Here is a 20,978-nt window from a genome sequence, read left to right on the forward strand (position 1 = left end):
GTATTTGATAGCACAATAGGGTGACTATAGTCAAAATAATAAACATTTAAAAATAAGAGTATAATTGGACTGTTTGTAACACAAAGGATTGATGCTCAAGGGGATAGTTATCCCATTTCCCAAGATGTGATTATTACACATAACATGCCTACATCAAAACTTCTCATGTACCACCTCTCTATATATACACCTACAAAAATTAAAAATTAAAAAATAAAATAAAAACCACCAAAACCTTTTGGACAATGAGAAATAAAACAAAGATGTGCTTAAATATAATGCTATATAGTTTTTATTTATTTATTTATTTAGAGACAGAGTTTCACTCTTGTCACCCAGGCTGGAGTGCAATGGCGTCTAGGTGGAGTGCAAATGCTGTAATCTTGGCTCACTGCAATCTCTACCTCCTTGGTTCAAGCGATTCTCCTGCTTCAGCCTCCCAAGCAGCTGGGATTATAGGCACCCACCACCACGCCCAGTTAATTTTTTGTATTTTTAGTAAAGACGGGGTTTCATCATCTTTGCCAGGCTGGTCTCGAACTCCTGACCTCAGGTGATCCACCCGCCTTGGCCTCCCAAAGTGCTGGGATTACAGGTGTGAGCCACCGCACCCAGCCTAGTTTCTGTTTTTAATTTTCATTTTGTGAGTGTTATTAGTCTGTTTTCACGCTACTGATAAAGACATACCCAAGGCTGGGCAATTTACAAAAGAAAGAAGTTTAATGGACTTACAGTTCCACGTGGCTGGGGAAACCTCACAATCATGGCAGAAGGCAAAGATGAGCAAGTCACATCTTACATGGATGGCATCAGGCAAAGAGAGAGCTTGTGCAGGGAAACCCCCCCTTATAAAGCCACCAGATCTCATGAGACTTATCTGGTATCATGAGAACAGCATGGGAAAAACCCACCACCATGATTCAATTACCTTCCACCAAGTCCCTGCCACACCACATGGGAATTTGAGATGAGACTGATGTAGGGACACAGTCAAGCCATCTCAGTGTCTAAATAAGGTACTAAAAATATTAACTTTCATATTACCAGAAGTATTTGGATTTATTGAAGACATCACAGAATCCACTTCTATCTAGAAAAGAGGAAAAAATAATAGAATATGTAATTTTATCAAATGTTTTCACAGTGCAAGTTCTTTTTTTTTTTTTTTTGAGACGGAGTCTCGCTCTGTCGCCCAGGCTGGAGTGCAGTGGCCGGATCTCAGCTCACTGCAAGCTCCGCCTCCCGGGTTTACGCCATTCTCCTGCCTCAGCCTCCCGAGTAGCTGGGACTACAGGCACCCGCCACCTTGCCCGGCTAGTTTTCTGTATTTTTTTGGTAGAGACGGGGTTTCACTGTGTTAGCCAGGATGGTCTCGATCTCCTGACCTCGTGATCTGCCCGTCTCGGCCTCCCAAAGTGCTGGGATTACAGGCTTGAGCCACCGCGCCCGGCCCTCACAGTGCAAGTTCTTAATACTTCAGGTGGGAATAAGCATCTATTTTATGAGAAACCAAGTCTGTTGAACCAAGCATACAAGCAATGACACACAATAGCTCTAATAGTCATTTTACTTTTCCATCAACATCTATAAAATAGCAGACACTAATCTGCTAGCCTCTAATAGCCCCCAAAACTTTATTCCACTGACCAAAACAGTTTAAGCACAGAAAATCAATTTGGCTGTCCCATATATAATCTAACAGGCAGCCTTTCTACTTCAGACAAATACAAACAATTGTTATAATGGGCACTATGGCTCTATTTTTAAATTTTTTTTCCTGGTTATAAAAGTACCACATGATTGATGTAGAAAGCACAAAAAATTATAAGGAAAATTAAAAAATCAGTCATCCAGTGAAAATCAGTTATCATTTTAGACTAATCAGCTTTTTTCCCCTATGCATGTTTAAACATTGGAGATTTTACTGTACAGAAAACATGAGGACCTGCTTTCACTAAATGTTAAAATATTAGCCCTTTACCACACTGTTAAAAGGGCTTTATAAACACTATAGTATTAAAGCCTTGGTGGCATCTGACATAATTTCTCCACTTCTGGTCTTGAACTCTTCCCAGTCTTGGATTTCCTGCATTTTCTTGGTGCCTCTTGTCCCTGCCAAATGGTTCCCACTCCAACTTCTTCAAGTCCCTTCCTATCCTTAAATGCTGGTATTCCTATTCTGCATACTCTTCCTGGGCAATGCCATCCAGCCTCATGTTTTGAGCAACCACATGCAAACCAAGGATCCCCAAGCCTATCTCCAGCCCTACCCTCTCCACCCAATTTCAGATTCCTACATCTCAGGGAAGCAGTAAAATCTAACAGCGGATTTTCACCACCATAACCTCAATAGACAGCACATTATTTAATGAGTGAATGCACCTGGAATGCTCATAGCTGCCTCAAACTCAATGTGTTCCAATCGAAACTCACTGACTTCCTCTGAACCTACTCTTAAATTTTCTCTTAATTGGTGGCATCGCTATCCCTTCAGTCCTGGTGGTCATGTCACCCTTACCACCACTGCATCCAGCCAGTCATCAGGGCCTAACTTGTCCCACCACCCACAAAGTGTTCCTAGATACTTACCAGAGTAATCTATCTTCTCTAGTCTAAATGACTACCCAGACCGTTAGAGTTACCACTAGAATTAGGCCTTCCTTCTTTGTTCCCTTCACTTTGTTTTTCAATCTCTTCTCTTTCTTGGTATCTATTACAGTTTTATGTCTTTCTACATTAAACTCTGAACTGCTTCAAAGTAGAGACTGTGTTTCATTCATCTTTATATCACTAGCAACTAGCAAGTACTCCTTTTATTAAATAGAAACAATAAATTTCATTATGTGTGGGTGGGCGCGGTGGCTCACGCCTGTAATCCCAGCACTTTGGGAGGCTGAGGTGGGCAGATCACTCGAGGTCAGGAGTTGGAGACCAGCCTGGCCAACATGGTGAAACCCCGTCTCTACTAAAAATACAAAAAAAAGAAAAAAAAAGAACCAGGTATAGTGGTGTGCACCTGTAGTCCCAGCTACTCTGGAGGCTGAAGCAGGAAAACTGCTTGAACCTGGAAAGTGGAGGTTGCAGTGAGCCTAGATCACGCCACTGCACTCTAGCCTCGGTGACAGAGCAAGACTGCATCTCAAAAAATAAATAAATTATGTAAACAACCGCATGAGTGTATAAGTGATTTATTATATAAGTATTTTATTGCTTCATGACCTGCAGTCAGTAAATATTTCATTTGCTCAAAAGCAATGTTCAAAAATGAAGCCCCAAACCTCAACCTAGTCTAAAAAATCTGTTGAATTTCACAGAAATTATATAGAGTCACTTGCATAATAAAAGTTCATTGTACAAATGACTAAGTTTATAGGTGACATGCTATTAGTGAATACTTTACCGTTTAGTGATCTCTGGTTAGTAAATAGTACATTTGCTTAAAAAATAAAATGGAAAACCTCATCCCAGTATGAAAAGTAAAATCTGTTAAATTTCATGGAGTGTATGTACAGTATGTTACATCATTGTATTTGTCATTAAATTTCTCATTCTAAAATTGAAATCAAGTAGACTCAAGGGTGAGAAAGGCAAAATGAGACAAGATACCTTTCCAGGTGAATCCAAGTTAAATACAACGCTTCACAGGCTGACTCATTTTAGCTGACCTGCTTTTTAATTCCAGCTGAAATGATTACAGGTAAACAGGAGAGCTGCAATTTCTAAGAGTTGGCCCTGACTACTTCTCTGAGCGCTATAATAAGCTTCTCAGTAACTAGGCATCCCCTCATAGCTGAGCCACTCTGAACCCACCTGGGCTGTCCATGCAGCCTACTTGGGTCAAGAGAATATATTAATACTTATTGTGCATCACAACTTCAGAGTATGTTCTGTTGACACAAATAGAGCAGAGAAGCATGACATCACAGGGTCCCTGGCTTTCGCTGGGCTTTCAATCTGACAGAAAGGCAGAGCCCACTCATCAAGAACAGCTGGGCCCTAATTAATTGCCAAGCTGTCTGGTCTAATGAGAGTGAGGGACGGCATTCCAGGCCGAGCCCTGAGTGCTCCCTTTGCTTGATGGTGGCAGCTCAATTTCTTGAATCTGGACAATATCTCGACCATGACCAATTCCAGCTTAACAAGAAGGGCGTTGTCTCTAGAATGAATGTAACAGGAAAGCAGAAAAGCATAAAGACAGGGGTGAACAGGAAGCTTGCCCTACTCAAGTAGGAGGTTCATGGAAGCTCAGCTCAACTCTCATTATTGGTGAATTGGTGCAATCTTTTCTGGAGAGCAAATATCCAACAAAACTTTAAATGTACATATTTCATGACCTAGCATTTATACTTCTAGGAACTTATTCCACAGATATACAGCCACAAGGACATAAATGTGTGTATCATTGCAGCAATGTTTGTAGGAAAAAAACAAAAACAAACAAACAAAAACACATATATAACCCCACACAAGAACCTGGCTAAAAAGAATAATGTGCAACTATATTTTAAAATGTGATAGTGGTGTGTGCTTTTAGGTTGATATATTGTTAAATAAGAAAAGCAAGTTAAAGTAGGCACAATATTTACCCATTTTTGCTTTCAATAAAAGACTATGCATATATATGTCATGGATAGAAAATTTCAGAATTACACAAAAAACTGTTAATGGTAATCCCCTAGGAGCCGGACCCTCTCGTAGGCGGGGAGCAGATTTTATGCTCAACATTATACCTTTCTGCACTGTTTTAATTTTTTGACTGTGAATGTATTTTATAAACAAAGCAACAAAAGTAAAACAAGAAAAAGACTATGTCACGTCCTATGTAAATTTATCCTGTTACCAACACTGTCCTTTGGGCCTTCCCTCTTGGCACCTCTCTAGCGTCTCGTATTTATAATGGTTATTAGCAGCCTGGTAGTGAGATAGGCTTGTGTAGGCTCCAGTGGAAAAGATTTCTACTTCATCTCTGGGCTGAGGTGTTAAGAGGAAGCTAAAATTCAGCACTGGGCATATCTCTGAAATTGCTTATAAAGCAATTTATAAACATCCTAAGCGAGTCCTGTGGACTTTTCTTAAGGTCCATTCACCACTGATCGTCTACCCCATCCCCAAACATATAAGAAAGCTCTACCTTGGAGGGCTTGTATCCAAACAGCATTACGACAGCAATTTTAAAGTCCTCTCTGCTGAGATATCCTTTGTGATCTTCATCACATGCCTTAAATACCTGAAGAACATTAAATAGCTTTAGTTAATGAGACAGAAGCTGTTTCTTCTTATTTTTATTACTAATTTATATAGTTTGGACCTCGAAAATCTAAAACTTGGCCCAGCGGTAGAGTATGAAAATAGAATTTCATGATCCCAATATTAATTCTCAAGAAAAATCAAAGATGGACTAAAATCTTCTTAAAGATGGGCTGAAATTTCCCTCAAGAAAGTAAAACCAGTTAATCGCTAGGATGACGCAAATTAATTCACTTAGACCACCGAGATAAATTCTACCCAAAATTCAGTCCTGGAGTTAGGAAGGTGAGGCAAAGGGGCTGGCTTTTAAAGGCCGGAGGAGAGATGGCAGATTCGTGGTTACCATTAATAGACTATGTAGAGGAAAAGGAGAAGGAACTTGGAGGTAGCCGTAGTCCTGGACGGGGAGCCAGGAGCCCTGCAGCTCCAGGATCAGTCATTAACCACGACCCTTTGGACAGGCAGCCCAGGTCTTATCTGTACAACCCGGCAGAGTCAGACCCAGGCGGCGGGGAGAAAGCGAGAGACCCAGGCCAAGCTGAAGTCCGAGGCTCAGTCGCCCTCCGGACACCTACTTCCACCCACATCCTGTGTTCCGAGGGACTGGCTTCCCACGTCCGCGACCTGGCTCTGGCCTCGGAGAAAAACATCGCGACTGCAACAACCGAACCCCAGCACCCCAACCACCGCCCACCGCTGCCCCGGCCTGGCTCGCAGCCTAATGCAGCAACGCCCGCCGCGGCTCAGGAAGCCGAACTTCACCGCGCAACTCCGTCGTCTCCTCCCATTGGACAACCTGCCAGCCCACTCGCGTTAATCCCGCAGGGCTATTGGCCAGAGCCTTTGTTTAATCAAGTTTCCTAGGAGCCGCCCTGGCAGTGAGGCGCCCAGGCCTGCCCCCAGCACTTGGCTCCGCCCCCTGTCTGTCCCGTTACTAGTTGCGTGTGGCCGGAAATCCAAGCGCTTCTAGTTGCTGGTTCAATGCCTGGTTCATGATTTATTTCATTCTCTCCCTCCATCTTGCAGTAAGTTACTTTTAATCATTTAGATCTATGGCACTATGCTAAACATTATTGGAGACAAAAAGAGTGTGAACAAACATAAAGACAACCAAACGAAAAGAGCCAAGTCCAGGATTCTCATTCAGATCAGCAAGTCATTGAGATCGAGCTCCCAGGGTAGCTACTACATCTGCTCTGTCCTCCAGATAACCCCAGCACCTAGCACTGTACATGGCACAAAGTAGATCTTCGATGAACGAACGAAACGAGCCGTTATGTTTAAACAAATGTATTTCACTCAGTCCTCTGGAAGACATGCCTAGTTTGGGAGAGATTCCAAGAATAAATACCATAAATAGCACCGAGCCCAAATCCCACAGCAAACATCCTTATTGAAGGCAAGGACTGTGGGGCGAGTTCCGTTTCTCAGAAGATTTTAAAAGAACGCAACTGTTACGAAGAAGGAACAGACATTCGAAGTTCTATGTCCGATGGGAACTCATTTAACATTTTATTTTAAAGCAGATTTCAAAGTCTGCACCCAGCCCTTCCCAGGACACAGGTCTCCTTGCAGCTGCCTTTATCCTAAGCGTATCCTCTCTCCACTTTAAACCAAACGCCGCTGCATGGAGTCCCGGGAGCCTGAGCCATGAGAATTCCGTAAAGAGGGTGAGTCTTGCTCGTAGTTAACTAGAGAGAAGTTAGGGGACGCCTTTCTGGTTCTCCATTCGTTTTAAGAAGTGTCCAGGAGGTCAGCCAAGAGCTAGGGGAGACGAGGTCTCCCCAGCCCCGTCCTGGGTAAACACCCGGCGGGCTTTAGGACCCAGCGGTGCACTCCCCGGAAGGGGAAGGGGCCGGGCCTCGAGCCCCGCGCCGCTGCCCCGAGGGTTTCAACTGCGCGCATGCGCGGCGGCCGCCGAAGGGGCGGGATCCGAGGCGAGCGTGGGTTCCGTGCGCCTCAGGTACGTGTTGGGCGGCAGCGGGCGCGGACTCGGTGCGGTCTCTCGCGGGCTGCGGTCGGGTCCGGGATCCTGCTCCTGACCGGTCGCGGTTCGCGGGCTGCTGGGGGTCCTGCAGGGCTGGAGGCAGACCGCGAGGAAGCGGCGCGGCCGGGAAGACGGGGCAGGGTCTCCTCGGCCCCGGGGCCTCGGTTTCCTCTGATCACAACGTCTCAGGGGGCGCTCACAGGCGCCGCGGAGACCTGTGTCCTGCCTGGGCGCGGCGCTAGGGGCCCCTGCTGGGGTTTTTATTCCCAGACCTAAGCTTACTGGTGCGTGGTCCCAGAAAGTGAGTAGGAAAGCGCCCACCACGTGCCAGACAGCTTTCTGTGCTTGGTTTCCCAGTATAGGAGGACGGTCACGGTACGTAGTATAGAGTTGTCCTGAGGGTGAAGCGAGTTTACACCCGATGAGGCGCTTCGAATCGTGCCTGGCCGGCCCCAGATGATCACACAGTAAGGTTGGCAGCTGCTGTCATCACTTACCTTCCGAATCGGTACCGTCGAACGCCTTCAGCAAGAGCCCTCTCACTTCCTTTGTCTCCAAACCGTTCTCCACAGAGTTGGAGCGCACACAGTTGTATTAAAAAGGCAAATCGAAGGCCGGGCGCGTTGACTCACGCCCGTCATCCCAGCACTTTGGGAGGCCGAGGCGGGTGAATCACTTGAGGTTAGGAGTTCGAGATCAGCCTGGCCAACATGGTGAAACCCCGTCTCTACAAAAATTAGCCGAGCATGATGGCGGGTGCCTGTAATTCCAGCTCCTTGGTAGGCTAAGGTGGGAGAATTGCTTGAACCTGGGAGGCGGAGGTTGGAGTGAGCCGAGATTGTGCCATTGCACTCCAGCCTGAGTGGCAGAGCGAGACTCTGTCTCAAAAAAAATAAATGCAATTCGGACCCCCCTTCTTCTTAAAGCCCTAGGTGAGACCCCATTGTTCATAGCATAAAATCCAATTTCTTTAACGGGTCTTCTCCCCTCACCCCCTTCATCCTGGACCGTTGCCTGCCTTGCCTAAGTCCTTTTTTATGATCTCTTTCCCATCGCTGCAGGCTGGGTACCCTCTAGTTGGAATGCTCTTCACCCCATCATTTAGACAGCAGGTTCCTTTTGGCCCTCTGGGTCTCATTTATATGTTACTTCTTCAGCATATTCCAAAGATCACCCCTATTTTTCTGTGTCATACTTATAAAATGTAATGAATGTCTAACTCATCTTGGCTATTAAAATTTTTATATGTGAGTCTGTCTCTTCTGCCCTGAAATTATGCTCTGCTAGCGTAGAAACTATATTGTTAACGCCTCATTCCCAGTTTTCGGTGCATAATGACTGCCCAGTAAGTTGTTGAATGAATGCACTCCAGGGGGTAAGCATGATAACCATTTTACAGACTAAAAAACTGAGGCTCAGCAGTTAACTAACCTGCCCGAGTGCACATTTACTCCCTAGTCATGGCTGGGTTTGAGACAGGGCCCATGCTGCCTTTGGCCACACAGGAACTCAACTGAGGAGCCTGGCTCCCGGGCCCACCTGATGGTCTTTAAGCTCCATGAGAAGGAGCAACTGGAGGTGAAAGAGAAATGCCCCAGCTGGGTCTGGTATAGTGGGGAGTGAGGAAACACTTAGCAGCTCTAAATTGAGTACCTTTCATATCCACAACATGTTTTAAAGTCCTTAATAAAAGCACTAACAGTGTCCTGAGCTAGCGTTTGGTGGGAAAATTTCTTTAGATTTTTCATGTTAGTGCAGTGTTTGCCAAATTTCAATCACACCTGCCTTCTCCCCAGTTTGTTTTATTCTCTTAACACATATGACACGGGATTTTTTTCAGGGCCGCTTCGCCAGCTGGAGACCTCCAGCCCTGGGCTGGCCGCAGGAGGTGCCCTGCCCACTCGCCTGACATTGTGCGTTTGGCTTTCCTCCTGGCTCAGATCCCGTGGCCACTATGCACGCTCAGCCTGCAAGGAGTGGGTGTATGAGTGAGCCTGGAGGCCTGGATGGCTGTTCCAAGTGCTGGCCCAGGCACAGACTCCATGCAGGACTGTGGATGACCTGGGCGTATGGCAAGTGACTCTGGCATCAGACTCTGGTGTCCAGATGAGGGGGATGCCGTGGTGCCCGAACACTTGGAGACGCCAGGCAAATAGGGATGTATTAACAGCTCTTTTAGTCCCGCCATCTGCAGCCCAGTAAATGGAGGTGTGTGGCAGCCAGCGGTTCCCTCTCCCATTGTTCCACCAGCGGAACAGAGTGCTGCTACAGGGCTATAGCTCTATTTGCACTTCCTGTTTAGCAGGTCCCAGTTTCTTGTCCTGCGTCCAAGAATAATAAGGTTAGGGTGACAACCAAAGGGGAAAAGGGTGGAGATGAGTTTTATTGAGTGATGAAACAGTTCTCAGCAGAGAGGGGACCCCAAGTGGGTGTCCCCTGTCCCCACCCAAAGGTGGGCAGTTCCCTGGTATGGCTGAGTCGGGGGTTTCATGGGCTTAGAATGGCGGAGTGTGTGCTGATCGGTTTGTAAGTATGCAATAAAGGCTAAAACAAAGGCACCACTCAAAGGTGGGCTTGACAATGTAAAAAACCAATTAGGGAAGGGTAGGTATATGTAAAGTAGGTGAAGGGTGGTGATTAATTAGAGGAAGCCGTGCCAGGTGGGAAGAGAGGTTATCAATCTGGTCTGTGGATTTATCCAAGACTTGTAGCTTGGCTTTCAGGCTTTAAACTGTCTTTGGTTTGCAGGTGGGGTTTTAATGAGGCTCTGCCCCTGTCTACCTAGGGATTTGTCTGCCTCCTGCTGCTATCACATAGACTATCATATACTTAATATTTTTGTTTGAATCCAATCATTCTTTTACATAAAGTAAACTTTATTTTGCTATTTCAAATATAATGTAGCCATCAGATACCTTCTGTTGATGGTAAACAAAATTGTTGGTGCCTGCAGAAGAGCCCAAACCCTGCTATTTGTTCCAAATCAAGATTAAAAGCATTTCTACAACACTGCAACTTTCTTCTTGATTTAAACAGGGAGTTGGATTGGACGGGAAAGGGAGGTACTTTCATAATATCAGGTCCCAATCACTTCCACTTTAGGAAACGCTGTGCCGTCCTGACTGAGTGCCAGGATTCAGCATCAACACAGCTGTGTTGTACTCTCTGACTTTTCCGGTACCACTTACCAAAAGTGTGACTTTAAATTTATGCTGTACCAAGCACTGCCCAGGCAGGGAAGACAGATGATAAACAATGGAAGGAAAGCTCTTGGGTTCTACATTTGTTAAAACTGTACGACTTGATGACAAAGCACTCTGGAATGCTGGGCACCAGAGCCTGTACGAGGGAAGTAAATTCTGTTACTGGTGACCATCCAGTTATCCAAAGTAAAAATTTGATGTTGGTGTTTACCAGCAGTTCTTTTCCAGCTGGGCGCGAGCCTTCATTTCATAAAGAGGTTGGTAAGCTGCTACACTTAACTACAAGACACAATTTTATTAGTGTATTGCACTAAATTGTAACTGTACCAATTGTATTGGGTTGTCTTTAATAAGCGACTCAGGCATATTTTTGAATGTCAGCAGGTCCAAAACTTTATGTATGGAGCAGAACCTCAAAAAAGACTTTGTTCTCTAGAAAATGTCTCTTTTTAAAGCTTTGCTCTATTTTTTACCCACTTGTCCTACTTTGTTGGAGGGAATTCCACTTCCATATGGTTTTAGAAAATGTAGATAATGATAAAACTAAAAAACCTTTGAAATTCTCCAAATAATTCACAGAGTTGCTAAGAATTTTACCTACAGAATTCTCAGGGTTTGGGAATTCCATTTTATTTATATAATGCAGGCAACCATATTTGTTATGGTAGCCTCTTAAGATTCTGCAAACTGCTTCTAAGAGTGGAAGCTGAATCCTTTCTCATCAAAAACTGAGACCTGCTAACCGCGTTGGTTTAGAACTGTTTTAGAATTCAAAGGAAGCTAGAGCTGACATTCAGAGAGTGGTTTTTCCTAAGGTGGTTCTTTTGTCCCTAAATAACTTTAAAGTCACAAAACTGTAGCCACTGAAATAGTTTCTTCAAAGTGAACTGTAGCAGCTTAAATACCTCTATCCAGCAACTTCTAGACTCTAGAACACTAGAGGAACCTAAGGTTTTGTGGGGTTTTTTTAATACCGGAAGGATTAAAAACGTTTAAGGAAACACCTCTGAGCTGCTTAAGTAGGTGTTGAGTAGTAAATCAATCTGAATCTCCTTCATGGAGGAAACTGGGCACTCAGACCCCTTTAACCATGACAATACAATTCTACAAACCTGGTTATCTAGTTTCTTAACCCTTAGCAGATGAGAAACAATTTAGGGAAAATATACCTATGCTATGAGTTTTAATAAACCCCTTGAAGTGGGCTGGACAGAGTGTAGAAATGAACAGAAACTTTTAGAAAGCAGATATGAAGGCTCAAAAGAGCCAGACAGTCTAGGGTCACTATTCCAGAAGCAAGTGGCCCCAGCCCTCTCTGCAGTCCGTCAGGCTTTGGCTGTGAGATAGTGTGTTCATGCCGGATGCGGTAATAGTGACCCTGAGCCATGTAGAACGGGCCAGATTATTGTCTTGATGCATTCTTGCATAAAAGCTCCTCAAAATGTGTAATTTACAGAAGGCTTGCTTGACTTGACTGGTAGTTAATTGAAGAGGGTTAAGAGAGACATTGTGAAAAGGGATAGATACCTTTAAAGTATTTCCAACCCTCCACCCCCTGCTGTGTCCACTGAAAAATCATGACATGTATACATTTAGAAAGGAGAGCTTGGTTCTTGTAAAGGGATACAGCCTGCAGTGTGGCCTGACAGGCTAGGAAGCACAGCCTCAGGCAGAGACCTTTAATGGCATCACAGGGAGAAGAGGGTAGAACAGGGATTTATGCTGAATGGGATGGCCAAGTATACGTATTCAACACGTGTGGGAGGAGCTATGAATATTCACCAAGGGGAGCACATGTGCATGCGAAATGAGCAAGCGTGCGTGTTTCGTGCATCTTATGTTCACTTTGGGATGGAGACTTAACATTTGAATGATTTACAATTAGGCACTCTATGTCAAAAGGTGAAGGAGGGACATGAAGGCACTCAGTGCTCAGCCTCTGAGGACTGGTCAGAACCAGTCTGTGGTTTCTTTTCAGGAGAAAGTTACTGAAGTTGGTCCATTGTCCAATGACAGCTGCAGTGATGGCCTGTGGAACCAGGGGGATCAGTTAGCCAAGCATCTGGCAGTAGGTGAGCTGCAGTTGTTTAGCTATTACTTATCTCCAGGCCAGTGCTTGTTTAGCTGCTAAAGAAAAAAGAACCTTGTGGCAAGTAGAACATAGTTTATTCTTTAAGGGTAGCAATGTGTGATTAACCCTTGCTTGGCATGGCCCTAGGTCTTGTTTATGATTTGGTGTCATATTGTCACAGAATCTATTCTGCCAGTCTTATGATCTCTGGTCAGTTGTGTTTAAACCGCAGAAGGGAGGGGATATAACAGGCATGTCTGAGCTCCCATCCCACCGTGGCCCCGAACTCAGTTTTTAAGGTTTCTCTGGGGTCGCCTTGGCCAAGATTTTTATTTTTAGTTCTCATCTAGAGACACATGCATATGTATTCATTTGCAAATCTTTTGATGTAGAATAATGTAGAATTCTCTTTGGGGGAATGTAGGTTTTGTGAAGGGAGTGTCACCATCTTGGTTTACTCCAGTCAATGCATCTTTTTCAGCCTCTTTAAAATGGCAGAAACTTAAAGATACTGTTAATCTGAGCACAGACTATTGAGTTTTGTAATTTTCCCCTGGGTCTTGTTCTAAAATGTTAAAAGTATCACTTTGAGGAACTGTTCTTTAGCTATCTGGAAAGTCGACTTAGATAGTCCTTTACCATTGAATTGACGAGATTTTGTAGGTAACACCAAAAGTGACTGTTTTGTGTACTTTCCTCTTCTCAGAACAAGAAAGTAGAATTTAACTATGTGGCTTAAAAAATAAAAGTGTGTTGCTTCAGTATAAGTTATTTCTGTGCAGGTTTTAGTAGATTTATGATGTGGCCAATAGGATAATTGTTTCTTGAGTTAGTTGGGTCCTCATGGAAGTAGTATAAATAACGTACATACCTAAGTGGTCATTTGGCATTCCTTTTGAAGACTTTGTTAAGCTTTATGGTAAATGGGTTGTCTTTTGGGAAGTAAGACATACATAATCACTGAAGTCCTGTGGGTGTATGTACTTGGGTGAAGGCTAGGTTTGTAAATTCCAAGTTGACCTTAAGCATTGAACATAGATTAACCCCAAATGCTTGTTGGAAGCTTCGGGGTCAAGAATGAATGTTTTATTTTGGAGTTTGTCTTGATGCCTTCTTCAACCCCCTTTCCTAGGACATCTAAGAACAAAGTTTAGATTGAAAGACAAGGCCGGGCATGGTGGCTCATACTTGTAATTCCAGCACTTTGGAAGGCCGAGGTGGGTGGATCTCTTGAGTCCAGGAGTTCAAGGTCAGCCTGGGCAACAATGGTGAAACCCTGTCTCTACCAAAAAAAAAGAAAAAAAAATTAGCCAGACGTGGTGGTGTCCACCTGTAGTTCCAGCTATTCCAGAGGATGAGGCAGGAGGATTGCTTGAGCCCAGGAGGCAATGGTTGCAGTCAGCTGAGATTGAACCATTGTACCACTCCAGCCTGGGTGACAGAGCGAGACTAAAACAAAGGGAAGAAGAAAGAAAGGTGACCAGGACTTTTGCTTGTAATTTGGCAGAATCTGATAGTGGATTCTGGTAATGTGCTTATAAACACCCAAAAAGCAGCTGATGGTAGGTGGTCAGCCTTTGGAAGGTGTCAGCTCATCTGATAGGGAAGTTGAGAGCAATGAAGTTATTTTGCCAATGCCCTGATGAATGGGAAATGCTGACGTTTCCACTTTCCATTTCCAGGAGTATAATGTCTCAGGAAGGCGATTATGGGAGGTGGACCATATCCAGTAGTGATGAAAGTGAGGAAGAAAAGCCAAAACCAGACAAGCCGTCTACCTCTTCTCTGCAAGGAGCAGCAAATGAGCCCAGGTATACCTGTTCTGAGGCCCGGAAAGCCGCACACAAGAGGAAAATGTCACCTGTGAAATTCAGCGATACAGATTCAGTTTTACCTCCCAAAAGGCAGAAAAGTGGTTCCCAGGAGGACCTAGGCTGGTGTCTGTCCAGCAGTGATGATGAGCTACAGCCAAAAATGCCGCAGAAGCAGGCTGAGAAAGTGGTGATCAAAGAGGAGAAAGACATCTCGGCTCCCAGTGACGGCACTGCCCAAAGAACTGAAAATTGTGGCCCTCCCACCTGCCACAGGCTCAAAGAGGAGGAAGAGTATGAGACGTCAGGGGAGGGCCAGGACATTTGGGACATGCTGGATAAAGGGAACCCCTTCCAGTTTTACCTCACTAGAGTCTCCGGAGTTAAGCCAAAGTATAACTCCGGAGCCCTCCACATCAAGGGTAAGAGGATGCTGGTTGTCAAGGAGCTGTTGAATTGCCCTTGAGAGTCTCTCCTCCATGAAACAAGGAGGGCAGCCTAGAATGATTTCTGAGAACTCTTCTTTGTGTTCTTAACTACTTTCAGGAAAAGAATTCTTGATAGGCAAGTGCATTAGTATGACAGCAGACTGTTTACTTAACTCAGGCAGAGCTTGTGTTCTCAAAACCTTGTAGCTCAACCCCTTGTATCACTTAGCACCATGTTTAGCATTATTTAACTTTTTAAGATTAAGCTTGATGAGTAACAGTTTATCAACAAGGTAGCAAATACTTGACAACAGTAGTGGTTCTCCATGGGCCCTGGACCAGCAGCCTCAGCATCACCTGAAACTTGTTAAAATGCAAATTCTCAGGCTCCATTCCAGATTCATTAAATCAGACTGAGGGTGAGACCGTGGAAGCTGTGTTTTCAGGAGCCCATCAGGGGATTCTACTGCCCATTCAGGTTTGAGAACCACTGCTTAAAAGCCTGGGTTTGGTTCCTGGTGAAGAAGAAGAAGAAGAAAAAAAATAGTGCCTGAGTACAAATAGATGTTTCAGTTACGGATCAAAAGATGGCCTTAGTTTACTCTCCTTCTTCCTCAGGGAGCATTTGCAGGGGGAAGAGCGGGAGCTCTGGAATCTGCTTTCCAGCCTTGCCACTCATTTGCCGTATGGATTGTTAACACGGGACCTAACGTTCTCTGAATTTCAGTTTGCTCATCTTTAAACTGGAAATGCAGAAAAATGGGAGCAAATACATGAAGTGACCGGTATAATATATTCACATGGCAAATACACACAGTAAACAGTATTACTCTTATTTCAGATTTTTTTCCTGTCCCATATTTAAGAATAATAATGTTAACTGTCGCTAGTGTTTTTTTTTTATATATATATATCCAGTATATAACTGTATATTATGTGTGATGTATACATGTTAGAGTATTCCATACTGTAGAGTGTTCTACAGGTTGTTTTCTTTTTGAGAATCTCTTATCTTGGTACTTTGTCAAGTTTTTTGTTTGTTTGAGACAGATTGACAAATACTTAGAGAATTTTGCCGAGTTTTGCTTTATATAATAAAATAACTGGCTATTAGCGCCAAGATATTGTGGTAACATGTCATGGAGCTCTTATATATATTTTCTCCTTTAATCCTTAGGACAGTCTTATGAGTAGATGTTACAATTGTCTTCCTTGGATAAGTGATGGATCTGCAGTTTAGAAAAGTGCCCAAGGTCGTAGAGCTGGTAATGACATTCTGGCATCAGAATCCATGCTGTTTGCTATAGCACTCTACCATGTGCCATAATTGTAGATGGTTTAGAAGATCTCATGGAGGAAGGGGGACTTCAAAAGGCCCTTGGAAGATGGGTTAAATTTAGAAGGGTAGAAATACATGCTGGTGGGGGCAAAATGGAAGAATATTTGCAGTTTATCTCTGCAACTCTCCCAATAAGGTAGAAACTTCCTTACGATTTTTTTGTTGTTCTCTGAAAATCTTTCTACCCCAGCATCTAGCTCAATGTCCAGAAGATAGGAGGCACTCAGTAAATATTTGCCAAATGAATGAGCCCAGTCTTAATTCTCAGAGGTAGTTTAGTGGGTTTGAGCGAAGGTGCTGGAGCCCGACAGCCTAGGTTCAAAACCCGACTCTACCCCTTCCTAGCTGTGTGTGTGTGGGCAGCCTCCTAAGGAGGCTTCTCCTCTATAAAATAGGAATAACAGACTCCATCTAGAAAATGGATATAAGGAGTAAGTAATACATGGGAAGTGCCAAGAATGCTGCTTGGCACCTAACAGGTCTCCGCCGGTGTGGCTGTTGTAATGGAAGGTCATGATGATCGTGTACTTTCTCTCGTGGTGTGGTTTGAGAAGTGAGCTTTCCAACCTATCTGATGTAAAGCTTGAGTGGGTATAAAGTAGGACTTCCCTAGAGATGACCAGGAACACCAGGAATGTGAGTTTAGAATTATGGGTGCCTCTGTCCTTTCGTTCACAGGCCGCAACTGCTTTCCAGTCTTTCTGGAAAGTCCTTCTAAACTGTCCAGGTTTATAAAATCTTTCTAGAAAGTTTTTCTAGTCTTGAGTTGGGAGGTTTCCTAGAGAGGGACTTGAATGAGTACTTGGAGGAGGTAGAAGTTCAGAGATCTGAAAAGAATATGTTTCATTATTGTCCATATTGAGTTTCTAAAATTGATCAGTCATTCAGTACTGAAGTTGTAGATTTTAATTTTGCATTGTTTTATAAAAGAATATATGATAAATATTAAATACCATAGGGAACTTTTTTTTAGTTTTATGGAACATTACAGTCTGACTTTGTAGATTTTGTATTTAGCTTACTGTGTTCTGAGTCAGATCTTGATTGTCAGTGACTGTTGAATGAGTTGGTAGTGATTATTACGACTAGAGGATTTTTGCAAGTGTGAATTTAATTTATGTTTTGTCTTCTCAGATATTTTATCTCCTTTATTTGGGACGCTTGTTTCTTCAGCTCAGGTAAGTATACCTTTAAACTGTTTTTTCTTTGGGTGAAAGTAGACAGGTAATTAAACAACTCCATAAGAAAATATGAGAGGTGCAGTTTGGGGGTCTCAGTCCCGTTCAGAGACCGAGATGGCACATATCGGGAGGCTGGCTCAAGTGCCACAGTAATGGGATCCATGGCCATCAACAGAATGGGGATGTCACTATCAGGAGAGCATTTGACTCAGTCAGGCTCCACTGGCCAAGATGTCACTTTGGACATTCCAGCTTGAAAGACTAGAGTGGGACACTGATTAACTCATGGGACTGAGTTAACTCTGGTGCAGAGTGGGGAGGTATGGATAGAGTAGTGAAGGCCAAGTTAAGTTTGATTTAGAAAAATGTGAATTTTCATGTTCAGTGGCTCCTTCCTGACTGAGCTGGTCCCTTTGTCTTGATAAATCATGTAATGCTCCAGACCTGCGAGTAAATGGTCCAAACAAAGGGCCCTGTCCCTGAAGAAAGCCAAGCTTCCTTTACGTTTGGTTTGGCATCAAAAGTCTTGGTTTCCATTTGGAAGGTGGGGAGCATTTGCAAATGCCCTGTTAGCTCAATTGAGCTACTAAGTCCAGGATTACCCAGATGTGGGGAGGAGCCTCCACGGGTAAGACCAGTACAGAACTTGCATTTAAGATTTAATTGTTAGAAGCCTAGTGAATGTCTGGTCCCAGGTGGCTGTATACAAAGCTAGCTAATAAGTTAGCCTGAAAGGAAACGTTCTTTTCTGAAAGTCCTGGGATCTTTTTCTCCAGTATCTGTCTTTTTATAATCACCTAGGGGAAAAGGGGTAAATTTATAAGTCCTTTTATTTAAATTAATCTCAGGGCCATTAGACATAATGTAATAACACCCTGCAGACAAGTACAGATGCTGCCAACACATGCAGAGATAATTTCCTGGGAACCTGTTATCTCATGTACTTGGCTCCATTTAGGTTCTTTTAACCATGCATTTAAGATAAATTGTAGGTTTATTAGTATTGCAGCATAACCCTCCAGGTTTATAAATAATACATGTAATGTATCACTATTTTAAAGTTTCCTTAAATGTAATAACCAAATAATTATCCTTATGAACTGTTTGGCAGAATTACCCATGGCTTAGTTACTCTTCTTTTCTCCCATCTAGTTTAACTACTGCTTTGACGTGGATTGGCTCGTAAAACAGTATCCACCAGAATTCAGGTGAGTTCCACAGGGTGACAGACAACACCATAAACTGTAAGGGGGCTTTGACACCTAAGATTTGTATTTCTCAGGTGAAAGCCACCCATCTTTTTTTGAGTTTTTCTTTTGAAACCATTAAAATCATACAGACATTAAATTACATTGGGAAAACAGCATTCTTTGATCTATTTCATCCTACACATTCTTTTTACAGATTTTAGCATTTCCTCTGTGCTCTTTCAGGAAGTAGATAAGGACAGGCTTTAACTCAAATAACAGAACTTTATGTCCAGTCTTAATATGAAGGAAAATACCGTCTCCACATACCTTGTAGATCTGTGAATGTGCCAACATGCGGCCAGCGTGCCATGCTTTCCGTAGCACATCAATGCTGTTCTGTTTTGAGGATCCCTTTGTGTTTCTGAGATGAGGAAAGGAGGCTATACATATGGCCTTCCCTTATCTAGGCTCAGGAGGTGATGGATTTTTAGTTCTGCCTTCTGCCTGCACTTCATCAGCCTCATATTAGGCAATACAGACCAAATAGGGCATCACACAGTGAGGTGCCACCCTTCCCTGTTTCTAACACATTTACAGGACAGATTCCCATAACAGCAAGTAGAATGGAGGAAAACACACAAGAAAAAATGATTGTCAGGGTCCTCAAAATTCTTGGTACATTTAGGGCATCAGATTGTGGAAACCTTAGACATTAACAGTAGATAAAATACTGTTAAAATTTTTCAAGCAGCTTTGGCACTTGGGGCTTTTTTTTTTTTGACCTGTAACACACACAGAATTAGTTTTAGCTGCATCTAAAAGAATACTCAAAATAACAGTGGCTTAAATAAGACAGAAATTGTTTCCAGCCTGATACTTTCAAATGGTAAACATTTATGGTCTGGATGGGGGCACTGGGGTTCTCAAAAACTTATCCACCTACCCTTTCTGTTCCACCATCCTGGTGTGCGACTTCAGTCTTCAGAGTCACCTCATGGCCCAGTATGGCAGCTAGAGCTCCAGCTTACTTGTCTATTCCAGGTAGCAGGAAGGGAAAAGGAGGAAAAGGACAAAAAGGCCCGCATTCCAGCTATGCCCATCTGAGTAGCCTTCGTGGAAATCCCACACAACACCTGCATCTGTTTCATTGAGCAGAGCTCAGCTGCATGCTAACTAGCTCTAAAAGAGGCTAGAAATGTCTTTTAGCTTAGCTCACCTTGTCCTGAATTAGCCTTTTGTTAGGGAAGGAGGAGAGAATGGCTGTCTGGAGGCAACAAGCAATTTCTGTCTTGGCTCCTCCTGGCAGTAGTATCCTTGGGTGTCATGTTGGCATTTTCTGTTCTTCCTCCCTTTTCTTAAAGACCTTGAAATCAAATTGTCATCCCCTTAGAGTGTTGGCAAAGTGTAGACTACAGTTCCTTTGTTGTATCTGTTATGGGTTAAATTCTCCCGCCCCAAAAAAGATCTGTTGGAATCCCAAGCCCCAGTACCTCAGAATGTGATCTTATTTGGAGATAGAGCCTTTACAAAGGTAATCAAGATAAAATGAAGGCATTGGGAGAGACACTAATCCAGTATGACTGGCGTCCTTATAAAAAGAGAAATTTGGGTGGAGAGACAGAGATAAGACCATGTAAAGACACAGAACGCCATTTACAAGCCAAGCTCCCAGAAGCTCTCCCAGAAGCTGGGAGAGAAGCTTGGAACAGATGCGCCTCATACCTTAGGCACCAATCCTGCCAGCACCTTGATCTTGGACTTCTGGCCTCCAGACCTGTGAGACAATATATTTCTGTTGTCTAAGCCTCCCAGTTTGTGGTACTTTGTTTTGGAGGAGGCCCTGGCACACTAATACAGTATCCACTGGACTCTCAGTTAACTAAAGGGGCAAAAGTGTCCTTCTTCTCCCTGCATCCCCTTATTGCCAAATGCATCTTGGGAAGGCTATTACGAGCCTTAGAAGGATGAGGAGTGACCTAAATGGTAAGTTTTAAGTAACATCCAGAATTTGTATGTAGAAAAATTCAGATCATAAGGATTTATACCTCAGTATGCTGTTCTTCAGGTGCCGTCTTTTTGTAATAAGTTGTAGAACCAATGAATTTGAAAGAATTGATGAGGACTTCAATTTCTATCAGTGATATTTAATCTTTTTTTTATAAGATGACTTGATCTAACATTTTTTATTTCTGGGTACTAGATGCACGAGTGTTTCTTACGTTATTCTCTGTTTTTCTTACCTAATTTCTAAAAATCACAGGTGCATATTTCATAGTTTTATTTTACCTGTCATGTTAGAATAAAGCTATTGAGCCTGAGGTAGTGAGGCATTAGTACTGGAAGTGCATTTTCTATGATGTTTCTCTCTAGTTGATTGTTGTTCCTTTGTGAATGGTAGAGCATCATTCTGCAGTGTGATTGATAAATGTGGAAGTGGCTCAGTTGTTTATCTTGTTTGATTGCTTATATCCAATTTTTGTTGTATTGGGAGAGCTTGTAGAAATATGCTCATTTCTAAGGA

General features: G+C 43.3%; 2 protein-coding genes across 9 annotated transcripts in view; one reads left to right on the top strand and one right to left on the bottom strand.

The window, feature by feature from the left end:
• Positions 1–7,978, bottom strand: part of EFCAB11 (EF-hand calcium binding domain 11) — a 161,011-nt gene extending 153,033 nt beyond the window's left edge. For 6 of the 7 annotated variants that reach the window (XM_007987563.3, XM_073011255.1, XM_007987561.3 and 3 more), the window contains exons 1-3: positions 5,823–6,003; positions 5,132–5,227; positions 1,045–1,090 (exon numbers count right to left, since the gene is read on the bottom strand). In XM_007987563.3, coding sequence (XP_007985754.1) covers positions 1,045–1,090; positions 5,132–5,227; positions 5,823–5,897 — 217 coding nt within the window. In that variant the 5' untranslated portion in view covers positions 5,898–6,003. Of the gene's footprint in view, positions 1–1,044; positions 1,091–5,131; positions 5,228–5,822; positions 6,004–7,731 lie in introns of those variants that run through there. The other variant, XM_073011257.1, reaches the window with a different exon arrangement.
• TDP1 (tyrosyl-DNA phosphodiesterase 1) overlaps positions 6,835–20,978 on the top strand; it is an 85,917-nt gene continuing 71,773 nt past the window's right edge. Inside the window, exons 1-4 of one of the 2 annotated variants that reach the window (XM_037984378.2) lie at positions 6,835–6,917; positions 14,191–14,741; positions 17,221–17,264; positions 18,420–18,475. In XM_037984378.2, the coding sequence (XP_037840306.2) occupies positions 14,198–14,741; positions 17,221–17,264; positions 18,420–18,475 (644 nt within the window). In that variant the 5' untranslated portion in view covers positions 6,835–6,917; positions 14,191–14,197. Of the gene's footprint in view, positions 6,918–7,147; positions 7,211–14,190; positions 14,742–17,220; positions 17,265–18,419; positions 18,476–20,978 lie in introns of those variants that run through there. The other variant, XM_037984379.2, reaches the window with a different exon arrangement.

Source organism: Chlorocebus sabaeus, chromosome 24, assembly GCF_047675955.1.
Source record: "Chlorocebus sabaeus isolate Y175 chromosome 24, mChlSab1.0.hap1, whole genome shotgun sequence".
In the NCBI taxonomy this organism is placed as follows: Eukaryota; Metazoa; Chordata; class Mammalia; order Primates; family Cercopithecidae; genus Chlorocebus; species Chlorocebus sabaeus.